Source organism: Coregonus lavaretus, assembly GCF_964263955.1.
Source record: "Coregonus lavaretus genome assembly, chromosome: 29".
NCBI classification, from domain to species: domain Eukaryota; kingdom Metazoa; phylum Chordata; class Actinopteri; order Salmoniformes; family Salmonidae; genus Coregonus; species Coregonus lavaretus.
In genome coordinates this window covers 4,632,424-4,655,044 of record NC_140016.1, presented here as the reverse complement: position 1 = coordinate 4,655,044, position 22,621 = coordinate 4,632,424, and the positions used below count along the sequence as shown (strand labels likewise).

General features: G+C 47.1%; 1 protein-coding gene and 2 pseudogenes across 3 annotated transcripts in view; all 3 read right to left on the bottom strand.

The window, feature by feature from the left end:
• Positions 1 to 13,238, bottom strand: part of LOC311105202 (coiled-coil domain-containing protein 69-like) — a 39,853-nt gene extending 26,615 nt beyond the window's left edge. Inside the window, exons 1-3 of the mRNA XM_084147258.1 lie at positions 12,935 to 13,238; positions 12,677 to 12,829; positions 8,557 to 8,739 (exon numbers count right to left, since the gene is read on the bottom strand). Coding sequence (XP_084003384.1) covers positions 8,557 to 8,739; positions 12,677 to 12,829; positions 12,935 to 13,033 — 435 coding nt within the window. The 5' untranslated portion in view covers positions 13,034 to 13,238. The remainder of the gene's footprint in view (positions 1 to 8,556; positions 8,740 to 12,676; positions 12,830 to 12,934) is intronic.
• On the bottom strand, positions 1,240 to 2,667 carry LOC311105196 (annotated as a pseudogene). The gene has a single exon. The product of its transcript is annotated as an uncharacterized misc_RNA (transcript).
• LOC311104953 lies at positions 3,232 to 4,135 on the bottom strand (annotated as a pseudogene). Its single transcript has one exon. The product of its transcript is annotated as an uncharacterized misc_RNA (transcript).
• Positions 13,239 to 22,621: the final 9,383 nt, after the last annotated feature.

Genomic DNA, 22,621 nt, shown 5'->3' with positions numbered 1-22,621 from the left:
TGCTTAAAAATGTTTCCCCAACCATTATGTGGTGTCTCCACAGCGCGTGTGTCATTATTTTTGTGCATAAAATCTCTCTGTTGCATCACAACCGTTGGGCCAAATGTGTTGCACATCAGTTGCATAACGTGAGTGTGTACGGGGCCATACTCTCCCTTGGTTACAATCAGAGGGACAAGCTGTCGGATACAATGTAGAGTTTGCACTGCTATCTACAGGAAAAACAATATGTCAATGTCATTCCAGCACTTATTCAACACAATCTGACTAAACACAGGGATAATCTGGAAGGGTCATTGGTCAGCATTGATCAGAGGAAGAGGCCTCATCATAGCCTGGTCCCAGATCTGTTGGTGCTGTCTTGCCAACTGATGTTCGTCCAGCGTGACTATGACCGTAGGAGTTGGCAAAACAGCAAAACCTGATCTGGGACCAGGCTATCCTCGATAAGGCCTCTGGAAAGAACACTGGAAAGAGGAAAGAGATCATCTGGAAGGGTCATTGTCATTGGTAGGCCTAATCATTTATCTGAGAAAGAGGGCCTCAATGGACAATGGAAAGAGGGAGGAGAAGGGAAGTGACATCCTTCCTTTTCGTTACTAGGCACCAGGACAGGAAATTATTACTTTCTCAAAGTTAAGGTGGAAATAAAGAAAAAACAAAAACAAGTCCCATATTTTTAAGATTATAGAGCCATGACTTTCTAATACCAATTCTATAATCATATGCTTAGGGTGCTGATCATTTTGAAGACAATGTGTATTAGGTTGGACTACTTCCAAATATTTAATGAACAGTAGGCTAAGACTATTGAGGTCATTGTATGTGTGAATATGGGATTTTACGTAAGAGCCAATAACTGTTTATACATGCTGGATATTTAGTTACACTTTCTCCTACACTACCAGTCAAAGGTTTTAGAACACCTACTCATTCAAGGTCTTTCTTTCTTTTTTTTACTATTTTCTACATTGTAGAATAATAGTGAAGACATCAAATCTATGAAATAACACATATGGAATCATGTAGTAACCAAAAAAGTGCCAAGAGTGTGCAAAGCTGTCATCAAGGCAAAGGGTGGCTATTTGAAGAATCTCAAATATAACATATATTTTGATTTGTTTAACACTTTTTTTTGGTTACTACATGATTCCACATGTGCTATTTCATAGTTTTGATGTCTTCACTATTATTCTACTGCGTAGAAAATAGTAAACAATTAAGAAAAACCCTTGAATGAGTAGGTGTTGTAAAACTTTTGACCGATAGTGTACGTATAAGAGTTTATAAGTAGATGTAAAACATCCATCATGCATGGATTTTAGAAGTAGTCTACCGTAGCCTAATACACATTGTCTTCACAGTGATCAGCGGTACAGTGTATTATTATAGGACTTGGCATTTGGAAAGTCACGCCCCTGCCCTAGAATAAACAGAGAGTGATTGTGGAGGCGTAAAGGTCTAGCGTATAATAAACCCTCATAAAGCTGAGGCATGGGACGTGGGGCAGCAGGGTAGGAGGGCCCTCAGGAGGGTAGGAGGGTCAGACATCAGGAGGGTAGGAGGACCAGACATCAGGAGGGTAGGAGGGTCAGACATCAGGAGGGTAGGAGGACCAGACATCAGGAGGGTAGGAGGGTCAGACATCAGGAGGGTAGGAGAACCAGACATCAGGAGGGTAGGAGGGTCAGACATCAGGAGGGTAGGAGGACCAGACATCAGGAGGGTAGGAGGGTCAGACATCAGGAGGGTAGGAGGACCATCAGGAGTGTAGGAGGGTCAGACATCAGGAGGGTAGGAGAACCAGACATCAGGAGGGTATGAGGACCAGACATCAGGAGGGTAGGATAACTAGACAACAGGAGGGTAGGAGGACCAGACATCAGGAGGGTAGGAGGGTCAGACATCAGGAGGGTAGGAGGACCAGACATCAGGAGGGTAGGAGGGTCAGACATCAGGAGGGTAGGAGGACCAGACATCAGGAGGGTAGGAGGGTCAGACATCAGGAGGGTAGGAGGACCATCAGGAGTGTAGGAGGGTCAGACATCAGGAGGGTAGGAGAACCAGACATCAGGAGGGTATGAGGACCAGACATCAGGAGGGTAGGATAACTAGACAACAGGAGGGTAGGAGGACCAGACATCAGGAGGGTAGGATAACTAGACAACAGGAGGGTAGGAGGACCAGACATCAGGAGGGTAGGATAACCAGACAACAGCAGGGTAGGAGGACCAGACATCAGGAGGGTAGGAGGGCCATCAGGAGGGTAGGAGGGTCAGACATCAGGAGGGTAGGAGGACCCGACATCAGGAGGGTTGGAGGGTCAGACATCAGGAGGGTAGGAGGACCAGACATCAGGAGGGTAGGAGGACCAGACATCAGGAGGGTAGGAGGACCAGACATCAGGAGGGTAGGAGGACCCGACATCAGGAGGGTAGGAGGGTCAGACATAAGGAGGGTAGGAGGACCAGACATCAGGAGGGTAGGATGGTCAGACATCAGGAGGGTAGGATGGTCAGACATCAGGAGGGTAGGAGGACCAGACATCAGGAGGGTAGGAGGACCAGACATCAGGAGGGTAGGAGGACCAGACATCAGGAGGGTAGGATGGTCAGACATCAGGAGGGTAGGAGGACCAGACATCAGGAGGGTAGGAGGGTCAGACATCAGGAGGGTAGGAGGACCAGACATCAGGAGTGTAGGAGGACCCGACATCAGGAGGGTAGGAGGACCAGACATCAGGAGGGTAGGAGGACCAGACATCAGGAGGGTAGGAGGGTCAGACATCAGGAGGGTAGGAGGGTCAGACATCAGGAGGGTAGGAGGGTCAGACATCAGGAGGGTAGGAGGGTCAGACATAAGGAGGGTAGGAGGGTCAGACATCAGGAGGGTAGGATGGTCAGACATCAGGAGGGTAGGATAACTAGACAACAGGAGGGTAGGAGGACCAGACATCAGGAGGGTAGGATAACTAGACAACAGGAGGGTAGGAGGACCAGACATCAGGAGGGTAGGATAACTAGACAACAGGAGGGTAGGAGGACCAGACATCAGGAGGGTAGGATAACTAGACAACAGGAGGGTAGGAGGACCAGACATCAGGAGGGTAGGATAACCAGACAACAGCAGGGTAGGAGGACCAGACATCAGGAGGGTAGGAGGGCCATCAGGAGGGTAGGAGGGTTAGACATCAGGAGGGTAGGAGGACCCGACATCAGGAGGGTTGGAGGGTCAGACATCAGGAGGGTAGGAGGACCAGACATCAGGAGGGTAGGAGGACCAGACATCAGGAGGGTAGGAGGACCAGACATCAGGAGGGTAGGAGGACCCGACATCAGGAGGGTAGGAGGACCAGACATCAGGAGGGTAGGAGGGTCAGACATCAGGAGGGTAGGAGGACCAGACATCAGGAGGGTAGGATGGTCAGACATCAGGAGGGTAGGATGGTCAGACATCAGGAGGGTAGGAGGACCAGACATCAGGAGGGTAGGAGGACCAGACATCAGGAGGGTAGGAGGACCAGACATCAGGAGGGTAGGAGGACCAGACATCAGGAGGGTAGGAGGACCAGACATCAGGAGGGTAGGAGGGTCAGACATCAGGAGGGTAGGAGGACCAGACATCAGGAGGGTAGGAGGACCCGACATCAGGAGGGTAGGAGGACCAGACATCAGGAGGGTAGGAGGACCAGACATCAGGAGGGTAGGAGGACCAGACATCAGGAGGGTAGGAGGGTCAGACATCAGGAGGGTAGGAGGGTCAGACATCAGGAGGGTAGGAGGGTCAGACATCAGGAGGGTAGGAGGGTCAGACATCAGGAGGGTAGGAGGGTCAGACATAAGGAGGGTAGGAGGGTCAGACATCAGGAGGGTAGGAGGGCCATCAGGAGTGTAGGAGGGTCAGACATCAGGAGGGTAGGAGAACCAGACATCAGGAGGGTATGAGGACCAGACATCAGGAGGGTAGGATAACTAGACAACAGGAGGGTAGGAGGACCAGACATCAGGAGGGTAGGATAACTAGACAACAGGAGGGTAGGAGGACCAGACATCAGGAGGGTAGGATAACCAGACAACAGCAGGGTAGGAGGACCAGACATCAGGAGGGTAGGAGGGCCATCAGGAGGGTAGGAGGGTCAGACATCAGGAGGGTAGGAGGACCCGACATCAGGAGGGTTGGAGGGTCAGACATCAGGAGGGTAGGAGGACCAGACATCAGGAGGGTAGGAGGACCAGACATCAGGAGGGTAGGAGGACCAGACATCAGGAGGGTAGGAGGACCCGACATCAGGAGGGTAGGAGGGTCAGACATCAGGAGGGTAGGAGGACCCGACATCAGGAGGGTAGGAGGGTCAGACATAAGGAGGGTAGGAGGACCAGACATCAGGAGGGTAGGAGGACCAGACATCAGGAGGGTAGGATGGTCAGACATCAGGAGGGTAGGAGGACCAGACATCAGGAGGGTAGGAGGACCAGACATCAGGAGGGTAGGATGGTCAGACATCAGGAGGGTAGGATGGTCAGACATCAGGAGGGTAGGAGGACCAGACATCAGGAGGGTAGGAGGACCAGACATCAGGAGGGTAGGAGGACCAGACATCAGGAGGGTAGGAGGACCAGACATCAGGAGGGTAGGAGGACCAGACATCAGGAGGGTAGGAGGTACACTGTACACAGTGCTTTATATTTCCCTCTAGCTACAACAGAGGACTGTAGCATTATGTACACAGTGCTTTCCTCAATCATAGTCTTTGTTTTAGTATTGCCTCCACGTAGTGTCAAGTAAGTGACATAAAATACTACCGGTATGTTACATTTCCACTCACCAGATTGAGAGACAGCCTATAGTGCCCCTGGCTGATGTTTATAGACATGAGGGGTGGGTACATATAGGAAGTTTATAGACATGAGGGGAGGGTACATACAGGAAGTTTATAGACATGAGGGGAGGGTACATACAGGAAGTTTATAGACATGAGGGGAGGGTACATACAGGAAGTTTATAGACATGAGGGGAGGGTACATACAGGAAGTTTATAGACATGAGGGGAGGGTACATACAGGAAGTTTATAGACATGAGGGGAGGGTACATACAGGAAGTGTCATGTAATTAACATTTAACCACTAATGCCATCCTGCGGCCATCCTGTGAAACTGAAGAGGTTCAAATCCTGGACACCCTGACTGCGCAATACATTACTGCATTTCAGAAAACAAAGACTTACCAACATATTGGATATAATTTTATTGAAAAAAATGGTTTTACAGTGAAATATTGACCAGCATCATGCTGATTTGTTACAGTAGTAAGCATATCATTTCTAAATAATCAAGGTGCAATTCTTCGTGTTGATTCCTAAAGACTTCTATACTTGATTACCATTTCATTCGAATAATTATTTTTATGATAGGAAGTGCACTTATATTTCTTAGAACACTTTAACTGGTTATAGAATAGGATTAGCCTTTTGGTATTATATGAGGGAGGGAATTGATTGTCTGTGTTCATGCCATTTCCCTTTCACACAGTCCCACCTGGTTCGTAGACCCCCATTCCAGAAGCATCTATTTAGGCACTTTGAACATGTCAACAATAAAACACCTTTATATATATATATAAAAAAAAGATTTTTTCACAATCAACAGGAAGAACAACATATTCCCATGTGTTGTAAAATCAGAAGTGTCACCAAGTAGCATCATTATGACCCATGAAACCAAAAACTATGACACAGTAAGCGTCAGCCAGAAACCACTATGGCACAATAAAAACTCCTAAAACTACTAGTCATGTGACCAGTACCATGCCTAGGGTAAAAACCAATGAGCAATAGAAGCAGCCATTCACCCTTGACAATAAATCTAATTTAAAAAAGACAGCGTAAAACATTCTGAAAAATAATCACACGGTTATGACAAGTTCATAGCAGTACAGTAGGAAGCCAGCAGGGGGTTGCCAGGGGGTAGCCAGGGGGTAGCCAGGGGGAAGCCATGCAAAATCACGCAACTTAACCGTTTTACCTGAAAGTGAGCCTGAATCGTGTCCTAAACTACAGTAGAAGTTCCCTTGAGAATAAAGAAGACAACGTGTCAGTACACCAGCTCACTGAATGGTACATTATGTTCCCTGTATCCACCATTTAATTAGAGTGGACAGAGAAGGTCATTTATCCACCGTTTAGTTATTAGAGTGGACAGCGAAGGTGATTTTGAGGCAGCCCAGTTCTTTCCCCACAGCTCCCAGCACTCCCTGTACTCTGTAGTGTCCGTTGGTCAGCCAGTAGGGAAGGTCAATGTCAGGGAGGTAGAAATCTGACTCTGGTAGTGTGTACACCCCCTTAGAACAGACAGGAAATAAAGGTTTAAACAATACACTTTCTCTGTGTCCCAAATGGCACCCTATTCTCTATATAGTGTGTCCCAAATGGCACCCTATTCGCTATATAGTGCACTACTTTTGACCAAGGCCCATAGGGCTCTATTCAAAGGTAGTGCATCTTAGTCAAAGTATATATAGGGATAGAGTACCATTTTGGGATACAGCCTTTGAGTAAAGCATGTTTTACTGTATAGAAAGGTATGCACCCTGAGGAGAGAGAAAATAGGTCATTTGAACACAATAGACATTGAGTAAACAGAAAAACGTATCCTGGAGAAAAACAGAATGAGCACTGAGCAAGAGAACGCTAAAGTGCGAATGTTCAGAACATTCAGAGAACGTTTTGAACTTTGTTGTTTGGCTAGCTGCTGTACAACAAGCAGCACTCTGATACCAATCATTCAAAGTGCTGTCAACGGACATTCATTACATTGCACTGAACATGATATGAAAGAGAGAAGTAGCCTAAGTGTTAACCACTGAGTAACAGGTACTTTCTACATCACATACCGTGTAGAAAGGTTGTGTTCAAAAGGCACCAAATGGAAGAACATTGACAGAACTACAGTATAGACTCACAGCTTTAAAGGGGCAGTGGCAGGATATGAACTACAGTATAGACTCACAGCTTTAAAGGGACAGTGGCAGGATATGAACTACAGTATAGACTCACAGCTTTAAAGGGACAGTGGCAGGATATGAACTACAGTATAGACTCACAGCTTTAAAGGGACAGTGGCAGGATATGAACTACAGTATAGACTCACAGCTTTAAAGGGACAGTGGCAGGATATGAACTACAGTATAGACTCACAGCTTTAAAGGGGCAGTGGCAGGATATGAACTACAGTATAGACTCACAGCTTTAAAGGGACAGTGGCAGGATATGAACTACAGTATAGACTCACAGCTTTAAAGGGGCAGTGGCAGGATATGAACTACAGTATAGACTCACAGCTTTAAAGGGACAGTGGCAGGATATGAACTACAGTATAGACTCACAGCTTTAAAGGGGCAGCGGCAGGATATGAACTACAGTATAGACTCACAGCTTTAAAGGGGCAGTGGCAGGATATGAACTACAGTATAGACTCACAGCTTTAAAGGGACAGCGGCAGGATATGAACTACAGTATAGACTCACAGCTTTAAAGGGACAGCGGCAGGATATGAACTACAGTATAGACTCACAGCTTTAAAGGGGCAGCGGCAGGATATGAACTACAGTATAGACTCACAGCTTTAAAGGGGCAGCGGCAGGATATGAACTACAGTATAGACTCACAGCTTTAAAGGGGCAGCGGCAGGATATGAACTACAGTATAGACTCACAGCTTTAAAGGGGCAGCGGCAGGATATGAACTACAGTATAGACTCACAACTTTAAAGGGGCAGTGGCAGGATATGAACTACAGTATAGACTCACAGCTTTAAAGGGACAGCGGCAGGATATTAACTACAGTATAGACTCACAGCTTTAAAGGGGCAGTGGCAGGATATGAACTACAGTATAGACTCACAGCTTTAAAGGGACAGTGGCAGGATATGAACTACAGTATAGACTCACAGCTTTAAAGGGACAGTGGCAGGATATGAACTACAGTATAGACTCACAGCTTTAAAGGGGCAGTGGCAGGATATGAACTACAGTATAGACTCACAGCTTTAAAGGGACAGTGGCAGGATATGAACTACAGTATAGACTCACAGCTTTAAAGGGGCAGCGGCAGGATATGAACTACAGTATAGACTCACAGCTTTAAAGGGACAGTGGCAGGATATGAACTACAGTATAGACTCACAGCTTTAAAGGGGCAGCGGCAGGATATGAACTACAGTATAGACTCACAGCTTTAAAGGGACAGTGGCAGGATATGAACTACAGTATAGACTCACAGCTTTAAAGGGACAGTGGCAGGATATGAACTACAGTATAGACTCACAGCTTTAAAGGGACAGTGGCAGGATATGAACTACAGTATAGACTCACAGCTTTAAAGGGACAGTGGCAGGATATGAACTAAAGTATAGACTCACAGCTTTAAAGGGACAGTGGCAGGATATGAACTACAGTATAGACTCACAGCTTTAAAGGGGCAGTGGCAGGATATGAACTACAGTATAGACTCACAGCTTTAAAGGGGCAGCGGCAGGATATGAACTACAGTATAGACTCACAGCTTTAAAGGGACAGCGGCAGGGGATGCCGTAGGTGTGTAGAGGTTCAGGACAGTCCGTTCCGGGCGGTATCAGCTGGTTGAGCAGGTCACAGCCGTCTGTGTAGTGGCAGCTCCCTATCTCTTCCAGACATGGGACCTTGACCCAGAACCCTGCCACCTCCTTCTCCAGCGTCACGTTCACCTAAGAGGAGAGAAATATATAGGGCCAGTTAACTGGGATGTCTGGAAAAACATAGTAGGCTACAGTAACAGTATGCCTATCCACCAGGTAGGCCAGCACAAGGTTACGTCTACCTATGGACAAAATGCTGTTATTCGACTACTGTACAACGTTTGACTGGCCAATGTGCATCCTAAATAGGGCCGGTAAACTTTGATGTTATGAAAAACAAAGTATATAATTCACAGGTTCTGTCAATAAAACTGTATTTTACAGACGTACCGCCAAGCTTGGTCAAATTACCGAAGAGGAGAAAACAGGACCAGTACTGTGGTGTTTTAGAAACCTGTCTAATGTCAGGTTATTGTTGACTTGAACGTTGCACCCTAGTCGTTTACAGCAAAGCAGAAACTCTTCTATTCTTCCCTTGCCATGATGTCACCATTGTTAGAGAGAATTAGGGGTAGGCTATAGCAATTGGAAGGAAAGGAATAATCTGACACTGTGATCTAAGTGATTGATTTCCAGTAAAACAGTCAAGTCAGTCTTCTCTGCATTGCATTGCATCAACTAAAACAATACAAGTTGGGAACAACTGAATGTCCAGTACGTGAAAGCTGTCTGTTGCAAGAACTTTCAAAATGCAACAATATTACATTGGTGCATTCTTGATCAGAACATTGCCATCACCACTGCCAATGCCATTCCTTCTCTTGTGAACTCTGCATTGTAAGGGTGAGCATTGAATCAGGAAGTCTACTGTACATTTCATATCTATTTGGGCCATCAGTGCAGCAAAGCAGGGGTTTATGTGGTGAGCTGCTCACATGAAGCTCATGGGATCAGTGAGTCAGACAAACCTCCCCCAGGCAAGTTTCCGCCTGTTTAACAACACAGCACCCAGAGGCACTCAGAAGCACCCAGAGGCACTCAGAAGCACCCAGAAGAACACAGAGCCACCCAGAAGAACACAGAGCCCCCCAGAAGAACACAGAGCCACCCAGAAGAACACAGAGCCCCCCAGAAGAACACAGAGCCCCCCAGAAGAACACAGAGCCCCCCAGAAGAACACAGAGCCCCCCAGAAGAACACAGAGCCACCCAGAAGAACACAGAGCCCCCCAGAAGAACACAGAGCCCCCCAGAAGAACACAGAGCCCCCCAGAAGAACACAGAGCCCCCCAGAAGAACACAGAGCCACCCAGAAGAACACAGAGCCACCCAGAAGAACACAGAGCCACCCAGAAGAACACAGAGCCACCCAGAAGAACACAGAGCCCCCCAGAAGAACACAGAGCCCCCCAGAAGAACACAGAGCCCCCTAGAAGAACACAGAGCCCCCCAGAAGAACACAGAGCCACCCAGAAGAACACAGAGCCACCCAGAGCCAACAATAGACACACACAGACAAAGTGGAACAGGCTATCACATGTCTGAATAGGCCTACAGACTGATATGACTAAGTAAAAGCTTTCAATTCCCTGTTGGTACGTTTTTCAGGAAGAACTGATGGTATCTTATTTAGTAGGGCTATAGTGTGTATAACTGTTTTTCACTGTGACCATTTTTATCCACGAAGAGCCTATTCATTCTATATATACAGTACCAGTCAAAAGTTTGGACACACATACTCATTCCAGGGTTTTTCTTTATTTTTACTATTTTCTACACTGTAAAATAAAAGTGAAGACATCACAACTATGAAATAACACTAATGGAATCTAATAGTAACCAAAAAATTGTTAAACAAATCAAAATATATTTTATATTTGAGATTCTTCAAATAGCCACCCTTTGCCTTGATGACAGCTTTGCACAATCTTGGCATTCTCTCAACCAGCTTCATTCACCTGGAATGCATATCAATTAACAGGTGTGCCTTGTTAAAAGTTAATTGGTGGAATTTATTTCCTTCTTAATGCGTTTGAGCCGATCAGTTGTGTTGTGACAAGGTAGGGGGGGTTATACAGAAGATAGCCCTATTTGGTAAAAGACCAAGTCCATATTATGGCAAGAACAGCTCAAATAAGCAAAGAGTCCATCATTACTTTAAGTCAGTCAATAAGGAACATTTCAATAACTTTTAAAGTTTCTTCAAGTGCAGTCGCAAAAACCATCAAGCGCTACGATGAAACTGACTCTCATGAGGACCGTCACAGGAATGGAAGACCCAGAGTTACCTATACAGCAGAGGATAAGTTCATTAGAGTTACCAGCCTCAGAAATTGCAGCCAAAATAAATGCTTCACAGAGTTCAAGTAACAGACACATCTCAACATCAACTGTTCAGAGGGGACTGTGTGAATCAGGCCTTCATGGTTGAATTGCTGCAAAGAAACCACTACTAAAGGACACCAATAAGAAGAAGAGACCTGCTTGGGCCAAGAAACACGAGCAATGGACATTAGACCGGTGGAAATTTGTCCTTTGGTCTGGAGTCCAAATTGGAGATTCTGGGTTCCAACCGCTGTGTCCATGTGAGACGCGGTGTGGGTGAATGGATGATCTACGCATGTGTAGTTCCCATCGTAAAGCATGGAGGAGGAGGTGTTATGGTGTGGGGGTGCTTTGCTGGTGACACTGTCTGTGATTTATTTAGAATTCAAGGCACACTTTACCAGCATGGCTACCACAGAATTCTGCAGTGATACGCCATCCCATCTGGTTTGGGCTTATTGGGACTATCATTTGTTTTTCAACAGGACAATGACCCAACACACCTCCAGGCTGTGTAAGCGCTATTTTACCAAGAAGGAGAGTGATGGAGTGCTGCATCAGATGACCTGGCCTCCACAATCCCCCGACCTCAACCCAATTGAGATGGTTTGGGATGAGTTGGACCGCAGAGTGAAGGAAAAGCAGCCAACAAGTACTCAGCATATGTGGGAACTCCTTCAAGACTGTTGGAAAAGCATTCCAGGTGAAGCTGGTTGAGAGAATGCCAAGAGTGTGCAAAGCTGTCATCAAGGCAAAAGGTGGCTATTTGAAGAATCTCAAATATAAAATATATTTTGAATTGTTTAACACTTTTTGGTTTACTACATGATTCCATATGTGTTATTTCATAGTTTTGATGTCTTCACTATTATTCTACAATATAAAAAATAGTAAAAATAAAGAAAAACCCTTGAATGAGTAGGTGTCCAAACTTTTGACTGGTAGTGTATGTATATATTAAAGACGTGCAATACCATATGCCTACCTCGAAAAAACAAATGGTTGGTTAATCACATTCACTAGCTACCAGTGGTGTAAAGTCCTTAAGTAAAAATACTTTAAAGTACTACTTAAGTAGTTGTTTGGTGTATCTGTACTTTGCTTTACTATATAAATGTTTTGACAACTTTTACTTTTACTTCACTACATTCCTAAAGAAAATTATGTACTTTTTACTCCATACATTTTCCCTGACACTCAAAAGTACTCGTTACATTTTGAATGCTTAGCAGGACAGGACAATTGCCTAATTCACACACTTATCAAGAGAACATCCCTGGTCATCCCTACTGCCTCTGATCTGGCAGACTCACTAAACACATGCTTCGTTTGTAAATGATGTCTGAGTGTTGGAGCGTGCCCTTGGCTATCCGTAAATTAATAAAACAAGAAAATGATTTTGTCTGGTTTGCTTTATATAAGGAATTTGAAATTATTTACTTTTACTTTTGATACTTAAGCATATTTTAGCAATTACATTTACTTTTGATACTTAAGTATATTTAAAACTAAGTACTTTTAGACTTTTACTCAAGTAGTATTTTACTGGGTGACTTTCACTTTTACTTGAGTAATTTTCCATTAAGGTATCTTTACTTTTACTTAAGTATGACAATTGGGTACTTTTCCCACCACTGCTAGTTACCTAAATAAATCAGTATACTTCATAGGTAATCAAATAGCATTCAAGATCTAATTTCATCATTTGAAGAGGAGACCCTTGGTGCATTCTTAGTACTAACAGCGAGGGGAGCGGCCAGCTCAACCGTTGTGGTCCCGGACGCACTGGCCGTCAGGTCCCCTGGAACTGTGATGGGGTCCGGGGACAGGGCTAGGGTCTTCAGAACCGCTGGGTCGTCCGGCTTACCGCAGTTCTCCCAGGAGAACCCAAAGATCTGTGCAATCATATTGAATAGTCTATGTTAATGTACTATACATAATGAATTGATAGAGTAGGTTATTGAACAACATTTGAATAAATGTAAAGATATTTCACTCGCCTTTGCAGAATATGCCGTGCGCGTTTTCTCGAAATCCAAAGCGCCATTCACCTGCATTACAATGCATAGTGTTATCACAGCAGCAATACGGTTGTTCATTGTGCTCAACTAGTCTACAGCAGAACTATAAATAATTACGGTTAATTCAAGATAACAGCAGAAAGCGCGTAAACTAAGATTGTGTACGGTTAAAAATAATCGGTAATGACTGTGTCATAACACTTTGTGAGGCGGTGCGGTAAGAACTTGTTTTTCCATTTCATGAAGCCCTGTCCCACTTCCGTGTTTATCAACTTAAACCGGACGCTCGTCACGTGACAGATCCATAAAGCATGCGCAAATGTCAATGGAAACATCTTAATTGTACCCTCCTCCTCGCATCCTCTCTACTCTCTACTTCTTCTCAAAACCCATTGAAGGAGAGGGTCAGATGGGCGGGACCTCTAGCTCTCTCATCCAATGGAGTTTGAGAAGGAGGCGAGGAGAGGGGCGAGAGGACGCGAGGAGGATATAGTTGAGATCATCCCACGGTCAGAAGTTTATTTACCAGATGCATTAGAAGCTTACGTACCGTATGTATTAGTTTTTGTAATCAATTTAATCCCTCACTTGATACCTCCAATCAGGAAATTGATCTTTATTCTTTAGATTGACAAGTTGTGATACAGGCTTTTGCGAACAAATCTAATCCATAGTCTGTCCCCAGCATAAAGAAAATGTAGCGGTTGTCAGATTTTTTTCTAAGCAACCACACATCTCAGCAAAACTGCCATCCATTAGTATCCCATCCAGGTTCCAAAAAAAGCATTTAGCGTTGCGTTTATTTATAGAGCCCTTTTTTACAACAGCAGTTGTCACAAAGCGCCTATACAGAAACCGAGCCTAAAACCCCAGAGAGTAAGCAATGCAGATGTAGAGGCTTAATTGGTTGCTAGCCTGAGGCACTGAAGAGAATGCTTACACTCTGGCCTTCTAGCCCATAGTAGTAGACTTGCCTATGGGCCATCTCAGTCGTTCTATAGTGCTGTTGATCTGCTTCCCACCACAAGATGGAGATGCTGTCTTTATTTCCTCTCCCTGTGAACAGCATGGCATGGCCTACTCTCAGAGCTTTGGCCTTGTAGACAATGTTGAAGGCAAAGTCCAGCTGCACAGTGTCTTGCACAAGTTGTTTTGAATTGAAATGTTGAAGTGGCATTTTAAAATCCTTTCAGTGTTGTCTTCAGGTGTTATAACACTATAGTAGTGCTTTAGTCAGTCACATAGCCTATGCCTAGTCAGTCACATAGGCTATGCTTAGTCAGTCATATAGCCTAAATGTCATGCATTGACAACGTTTATCCCAGATAGGCATATGATTGAGGAGTACGCCACATCAGTCACTGGCTTCATCAATAAGTGCATCGATGACGTAGTCCCCACAGTGACCGTACGTACATACCCCAACCAGAAGCCATGGATTACAGGCAACATCTGCACTGAGCTAAAGGGTAGAGCTGCCGCTTTCAAGGAGCGGGACTCTAACACGGACGCTTATAAGAAATCCCGCTATGCCCTCCGACGAACCATCAAACAGGCAAAGAGTCAATACAGGACTAAGATTGAATTGTACTACACCGGCTCTGACGCTCGTCGGATGTGGCAGGGCTTGAAAACTATTACAGACTACAAAGGGAAGCACAGCCGGGAGCTGCCCAGTGACACAAGCCTACCAGACGAGCTAAATCACTTCTATGCTCGCTTCGAGGCAAGCAATACTGAAGCATGCATGAGAGCACCAGCTGTTCCGGATGACTATGTGATCACGCTCTCCGTAGCCAATGTGAGTAAGACTTTTAAGCAGGTCAACATTCACAAGGCCGCAGGGCCAGACGGATTACCAGGACGTGTACTCCGAGCATGTGCTGACCAACTGGCAAGTGTCTTCACTGACATTTTCAACATGTCCCTGACTGAGTCTGTAATACCAACATGTTTCAAGCAGACCACCCTGTGACACTAAGATAACCTGCCTAAATGACTACCGACCTGTAGCACTCACGTCTGTAGCCATGAAGTGCTTTGAAAGGCTGGTCATGGCTCACATCAACACCATTATCCCAGAATCCCTAGACCCACTCCAATTTGCATACCGCCCCAACAGATCCACAAATGATGCAATCTCTATTGCACTCCACACTGCCCTTTCCCACCTGGACAAGAGGAACACCTACGTGAGAATGCTATTCATTGACTACAGCTCAGCGTTCAACACCATGGTGCCCTCAAAGCTCATCACTAAGCTAAGGATCCTGGGACTAAACACCTCCCTCTACAACAGGATCCTGGATTTCCTGACGGGCCGCCCCCAGGTGGTAAGGGTAGGTAACAACACATCTGCCACGCTGATCCTCAACACGGGGGCCCCTCAGGGGTGCGTGCTCAGTCCCCTCCTGTACTCCCCGTTCACCCATGACTGCATGGCCAGGCACGACTCCAACACCATCATTAAGTTTCCAGACAACGATGAGACAGCCTATAGGGAGGAGGTCAGAGATCTGGTCGTGTGGTGCCAGGATAACAACCTCTCCCTCAACGTGATCAAGACAAAGGAGATGATTGTGGACTACAGGAAAAAAAAGAGGACTGAGCACGCCCCCATTCTCATCGACGGGGCTGTAGTACAACAGGTTGAGAGCTTCAAGTTCCTTGGTGTCCACATCACCAACGAACTACCATGGTCCAAACACACCAAGACAGTCGTGAAGAGGGCACGACAAAGCCTGTTCGCCCTCAGGAGACTGAAAACATTTGGCATTGGTCCTCAGATCTTCAAAAAGTTCTACAGCTGCACCATCGAGAGCATCCTGACTGGTTGCATCACCGCCTGGTATGGCAACTGCTCTGCCTCCGACCGCAAGGCACTACAGAGGGTAGTGCGTACGGGCCAGTACATCACTGGGGCCAAGCTTCCTGCCATCCAGGACCTCTATACCAGGCGGTGTCAGAGGAAGGCCTTCAAAATTGTCAAAGACTCCAGCCACCCTAGTCATAAACTGTTCTCTCTGCTACCGCACGGCAAGCGGTACCGGAGTGCCAAGTCTAGGTCCAAAAGGTTTCTCAACAGCTTCTACCCCCAAGCCATAAGACTCCTGAACAGCTAATCATGGCTACCCGGACAATTTGCACTGAGACAGCATAATGACAGGGCTGGTGGGACAGCTAATAACCCTGAGACACCATAGTGACAGGGCTGGTGGGACAGCTAATAACCATGAGACAGCATAATGACAGGGCTGGTGGGACAGCTAATAACCCTGAGACAGCATAGTGACAGGGCTGGTGGGACAGCTAATAACCCTGAGACAGCATAGTGACAGGGCTGGTGGGACAGCTAATAACCCTGAGACAGCATAGTGACAGGGCTGGTGGGACAGCTAATAAACCTGAGACAGCATAGTGACAGGGCTGGTGGGACAGCTAATAAACCTGAGACAGCATAGTGACAGGGCTGGTGGGACAGCTAATAACCCTGAGACAGCATAGTGACAGGGCTGGTGGGACAGCTAATAAACCTGAGACAGCATAGTGACAGGGCTGGTGGAACAGCTAATAACCATGAGACAGCATAGTGACAAGGCTGGTGGGACAGCTAATAACCATGAGACAGCATAGTGACAGGGCTGGTGGAACAGCTAATAACCATGAGACAGCATAGTGACAAGGCTGGTGGGACAGCTAATAACCCTGAGACAGCATAATGACATTTACATTTAAGTCATTTAGCAGACGCTCTTATCCAGAGCGATTTACAAATTGGTGCATTCAACTTAGGATAGCCAGTGGGACAACCACATCTTGATCACGGTAAGTACATTTCTTTAAACAAGTCAGTGCTAGCAGGTGAAATAAGTATGGTGTTAGTTTAGACATAAGACAGTGGTAGTAAAGGGGGGGGGGGGGGGTAGAAGGATTACTATTATACTATTCCAGGTATTGCTTAAAGAGGTAGGGTTTCAAGTGTCTCCGGAAGGTGGTCAGTGACTCCGCTGTCCTGGAGTCGTGGGACAGCTAATAACCCTGAGACAGCATAATGACAGGGTTGGTGGGACAGCTAATAACCCTGAGACAGCATAATGACAGGGCTGGTGGGACAGCTAATAACCCTGAGACAGCATAATGACAGGGCTGGTGGGACAGCTAATAACCCTGAGACAGCATAATGACAGGGCTGGTGGGACAGCTAATAACCCTGAGACAGCATAGTGACAGGGCTGGTGGGACAGCTAATAACCCTGAGACAGCATAATGACAGGGCTGGTGGGACAGCTAATAACCCTGAGACAGCATAATGACAGGGCTGGTGGGACAGCTAATAACCCAGAGACAGCATAGTGACAGGGCTGGTGGAACAGCTAATAACCATGAGACAGCATAGTGACAGGGCTGGTGGGACAGCTAATAACCATGAGACAGCATAGTGACAGGGCTGGTGGGACAGCTAATAACCCTGAGACAGCATAGTGACAGGGCTGGTGGGACAGCTAATAACCCTGAGACAGCATAATGACAGGGCTGGTGGGACAGCTAATAACCCTGAGACAGCATAATGATAGGGCTGGTGGGACAGCTAATAACCCTGAGACAGCATAATGATAGTGCTGGTGGGACAGCTAATAACCATGAGACAGCATAATGATAGGGCTGGTGGGACAGCTAATAACCCTGAGACAGCATAGTGACAGGGCTGGTGGGACAGCTAATAACCCTGAGACAGCATAATGACAGGGCTGGTGGGACAGCTAATAACCCTGAGACAGCATAATGATAGGGCTGGTGGGACAGCTAATAACCCTGAGACAGCATAGTGACAGGGCTGGTGGGACAGCTAATAACCCTGAGACAGCATAATGACAGGGCTGGTGGGACAGCTAATAACCCTGAGACAGCATAGTGACAGGGCTGGTGGGACAGCTAATAACCCTGAGACAGCATAATGACAGGGCTGGTGGGACAGCTAATAACCCTGAGACAGCATAATGACAGGGCTGGTGGGACAGCTAATAACCCTGAGACAGCATAGTGACAGGGCTGGTGGGACAGCTAATAACTCTGAGACAGCATAGTGACAGAACTGGTGGGACAGCTAATAACCTTAATAACATGAGACAGCATAGTGACAGGGCCGGTGGGACAGCTAATAACCATGAGACAGCATAGTGACAGGGCTGGTGGGACAGATAATAACTCTGAGACAGCATAGTGACAGGGCTGGTGGGACAGCTAATAACCCTGAGACAGCATAGTGACAGGGCTGGTGGGACAGCTAATAACCCTGAGACAGCATAGTGACAGGGCTGGTGGTACAGCTAATAACCCTGAGACAGCATAGTGACAGGGCTGGTGGGACAGCTAATAACCCTGAGATAGCATAGTGACAGGGGTTTCAGCTAATAACCCTGAGACAGCATAGTGACAGGGCTGGTGGGACAGCTAATAACCATGAGACAGCATAGTGACAGGGCTGGTGGGACAGCTAATAACCCTGAGATAGCATAGTGACAGGGGTTTCAGCTAACAACCCTGAGACAGCATAGTAACAGGGCTGGTGGGACAGCTAATAACCATGAGACAGCATAGTGACAGGGCTGGTGGGACAGCTAATAACCCTGAGACAGCATAGTGACAGGGCTGGTGGGACAGCTAATAACCCTGAGAAAGCATGGTGACAGGGCTGGTGGGACAGCTAATAACCCTGAGACAGCATAATGACAGGGCTGGTGGGACAGCTAATAACCCTGAGACAGCATAGTGACAGGGCTGGTGGGACAGCTAATAACCATGAGACAGCATAGTGACAGGGCTGGTGGGACAGCTAATAACCCTGAGACAGCATAGTGACAGGGCTGGTGGGACAGCTAATAACCCTGAGACAGCATAGTGACAGGGCTGGTGGGACAGCTAATAACCATGAGACAGCATAGTGACAGGGCTGGTGGGACAGCTAATAACCCTGAGACAGCATAGTGACAGGGCTGGTGGGACAGCTAATAACCATGAGACAGCATAGTGACAGGGCTGGTGGGACAGCTAATAACCATGAGACAGCATAGTGACAGGGCTGGTGGGACAGCTAATAACCCTGAGACAGCATAGTGACAGGGCTGGTGGGACAGCTAATAACCATGAGACCGCATAGTGACAGGGGTTTCAGCTAATAACCCTGAGACAGCATAGTGACAGGGCTGGTGGGACAGCTAATAACCCTGAGACAGCATAGTGACAGGGGTTTCAGCTAATAACCCTGAGACAGCATAGTGACAGGGCTGGTGGGACAGCTAATAACCTTGAGACAGCATAGTGACAGGGCTGGTGGGACAGCTAATAACCCTGAGACAGCATAGTGACAGGGCTGGTGGGACAGCTAATAACCCTGAGACAGCATAGGGACAGGGCTGGTGGGACAGCTAATAACCCTGAGATAGCATAGTGACAGGGGTTTCAGCTAATAACCCTGAGACAGCATAGTGACAGGGCTGGTGGGACAGCTAATAACCATGATACAGCATAGTGACAGGGCTGGTGGGACAGCTAATAACCCTGAGACAGCATAGTGACAGGTCTGGTGGGACAGCTAATAACCCTGAGACAGCATAGTGACAGGGCTGGTGGGACAGCTAATAACCCTGAGACAGCATTATGACAGGGCTGGTGGGACAGCTAATAACCCTGAGACAGCATAGTGACAGGGCTGGTGGGACAGCTAATAACCCTGAGACAGCATAGTGACAGGACTGGTGGGTCAGCTAATAACCATGAGACAGCATAGAGACAGGGCTGGTGGGACAGCTAATAACCATGAGACAGTATAGTGACAGGGCTGGTGGGACAGCTAATAACCCTGAGACAGCATAGTGAAAGGATTGGTGGGACAGCTAATAACCCTGAGACAGCATAGTGACAGGGCTGGTGGGACAGCTAATAACCATGAGACAGCATAGTGACAGGGCTGGTGGGACAGCTAATAACCATGAGACAGCATAGTGACAGGGCTGGTGGGACAGCTAATAACCATGAGACAGCATAGTGACAGGGCTGGTGGGACAGCTAATAACCATGAGACAGCATAATGACGAGGCTGGTGGGACAGCTAATATCCATGAGACAGCATAGTGACAGGGCTGGTGGGACAGCTAATAACCATGAGACAGCATAGTGACAGGGCTGTGTTACCATGTCTAGCTATGGACATTAAATGGGAATGACATTATGTTTTCAAGTAGGGCTGTAACACCATGTAATAGGGCCGGTAGGGCTGTAACACCATGTAATAGGGCTGGTAGGGCTGTAACACCATGTAATAGGGCTGGTAGGGCTGGTAGGGCTGTAACACCATGTAATAGGGCTGGTAGGGCTGTAACACCATGTAATAGGGCTGGTAGGGCTGGTAGGGCTGTAGTACCATGTAATAGGGCTGGTAGGGCTGTAACACCATGTAATAGGGCTGGTAGGGCTGTAACACCATGTAATAGGGCTGGTAGGGCTGGTAGGGCTGTAACACCATGTAATAGGGCTGGTAGGGCTGTAACACCATGTAATAGGGCTGGTAGGGCTGTAACACCATGTAATAGGGCTGGTAGGGCTGTAATAGGGCTGGTAGGACTGTAACACCATGTGATAGGGCTGGTAGGGCTGTAACACCATGTAATAGGGCTGGTAGGGCTGTAACACCATGTAATAGGGCTGGTAGGGCTGGTAGGGCTGTAACACCATGTAATAGGGCTGGTAGGGCTGTAATAGGGCTGGTAGGACTGTAACACCATGTGATAGGGCTAGTAGGGCTGTAACACCATGTAATAGGGCTGGTAGGGCTGTAACACCATGTAATAGGGCTGGTAGGACTGTAACACCATGTAATAGGGCTTGTAGGGCTGTAACACCATGTAATAGGGCTGGTAGGACTGTAACACCATGTAATAGGGCTGGTAGGGCTGTAACACCATGTAATAGGGCTGGTAGGGCTATAACACCATGTAATAGGGCTGGTAGGGCTGTAACACCATGTAATAGGGCTGGTAGGGCTGTAACACCATGTTATAGGGCTGGTAGGGCTGTAACACCATGTAATAGGGCTGGTAGGGCTGTAACACCATGTAATAGGGCTGGTAGGGCTGTAACACCATGTAATAGGGCTGGTAGGGCTGTAACACCATGTAATAGGGCTGGTACTGCTGTAACACCATGTAATAGGGCTGGTAGGGCTGTAACACCATGTAATAGGGCTGGTTGGGCTGTAACACCATGTAATAGGGCTGGTAGGGCTGTAACACCATGTAATAGGGCTGGTAGGGCTGTAACACCATGTAATAGGGCTGGTAGGGCTGTATCACCATGTAATAGGGCTGGTAGGGCTGTAACACCATGTAATAGGGCTGGTAGGGCTGTAACACCATGTAATAGGGCTGGTAGAGCTGTAACACCATGTAATAGGGCTGGTAGGGCTGTAACACCATGTAATAGGGCTGGTAGGGCTGTAACACCATATAATAGGGCTGGTAGGGCTGGTAGGGCTGTAACACCATGTAATAGGGCTGGTAGGGCTGTAACACCATGTAATAGGGCTGGTAGGGCTGTAACTCCATGTAATAGGGCTGGTAGGGCTGTAACACCATGTAATAGGGCTGGTAGGACTGTAACACCATGTTATAGGGCTGGTAGGGCTGTAACACCATGTAATAGGGCTGGTAGGGCTGTAACACCATGTAATAGGGCTGGTAGGGCTGTAACACCATGTAATAGGGCTGGTAGGGCTGTAACACCATGTAATAGGGCTGGTAGGGCTGTAACAACATGTAATAGGGCTGGTAGGGCTGTAACACCATGTAATAGGGCTGGTAGGGCTGGTAGGGCTGTAACACCATGTAATAGGGCTGGTAGGGCTGTAACACCATGTAATAGGGCTGGTAGGGCTGGTAGGGCTGTAACACCATGTAATAGGGCTGGTAGGGCTGTAACACCATGTAATAGGGCTGGTAGGGCTGTAACACCATGTAATAGGGCTGGTAGGACTGTAACACCATGTAATAGGGCTGGTAGGACTGTAACACCATGTACTATATCCTTGTATTTCTACTGCTGTATTATCAAATGAATTATCTAAATGAGTCTCAGAAATGGCTAATATATTAATGTTATCTGATGTTAGCAAGATCTTGATTTCATTAACCTTATTTCTGTTGCTAATAGGGCTTGTAGGGATAGTAAGGATGTATGCTGGTTGGGTTGGTAGGGCTGGTAGGGACGGTAGGGATGTATGATGGTAGGGCTGGTAGAGCTTGTAGGGTTGGTAGGGCTGGTAAGGACAGTAAGGATGTATGCTGGTAGGGCTGGAAGGTCTTGTAGGGATGGTAGGGCTGGTAGGGCTGATAGGGCTGGAAGGGCTTGTAGGGATGGTAGGGCTGGTAGGGATGTATTCTGTATAGCTGGTAGGGCTGGTAGCGATGTTACGGATGTATGCTGGTAGGGCTGGTAGGGATGGTAGGGCTGGTAGGGCTGCTGGGGCTGGTAGGGATGTATGCTGGTAGGGCTGCTAGGGATGTATGGTGGTAGGGCTTGTAGGGCTTGTAGGGATGGTAGGGCTTGTATGGCTGGTAGGGCTGGTAGGGATGGTAGGGATGTATGCTGGCAGGGTTGGTAGGGCTTTTTTGG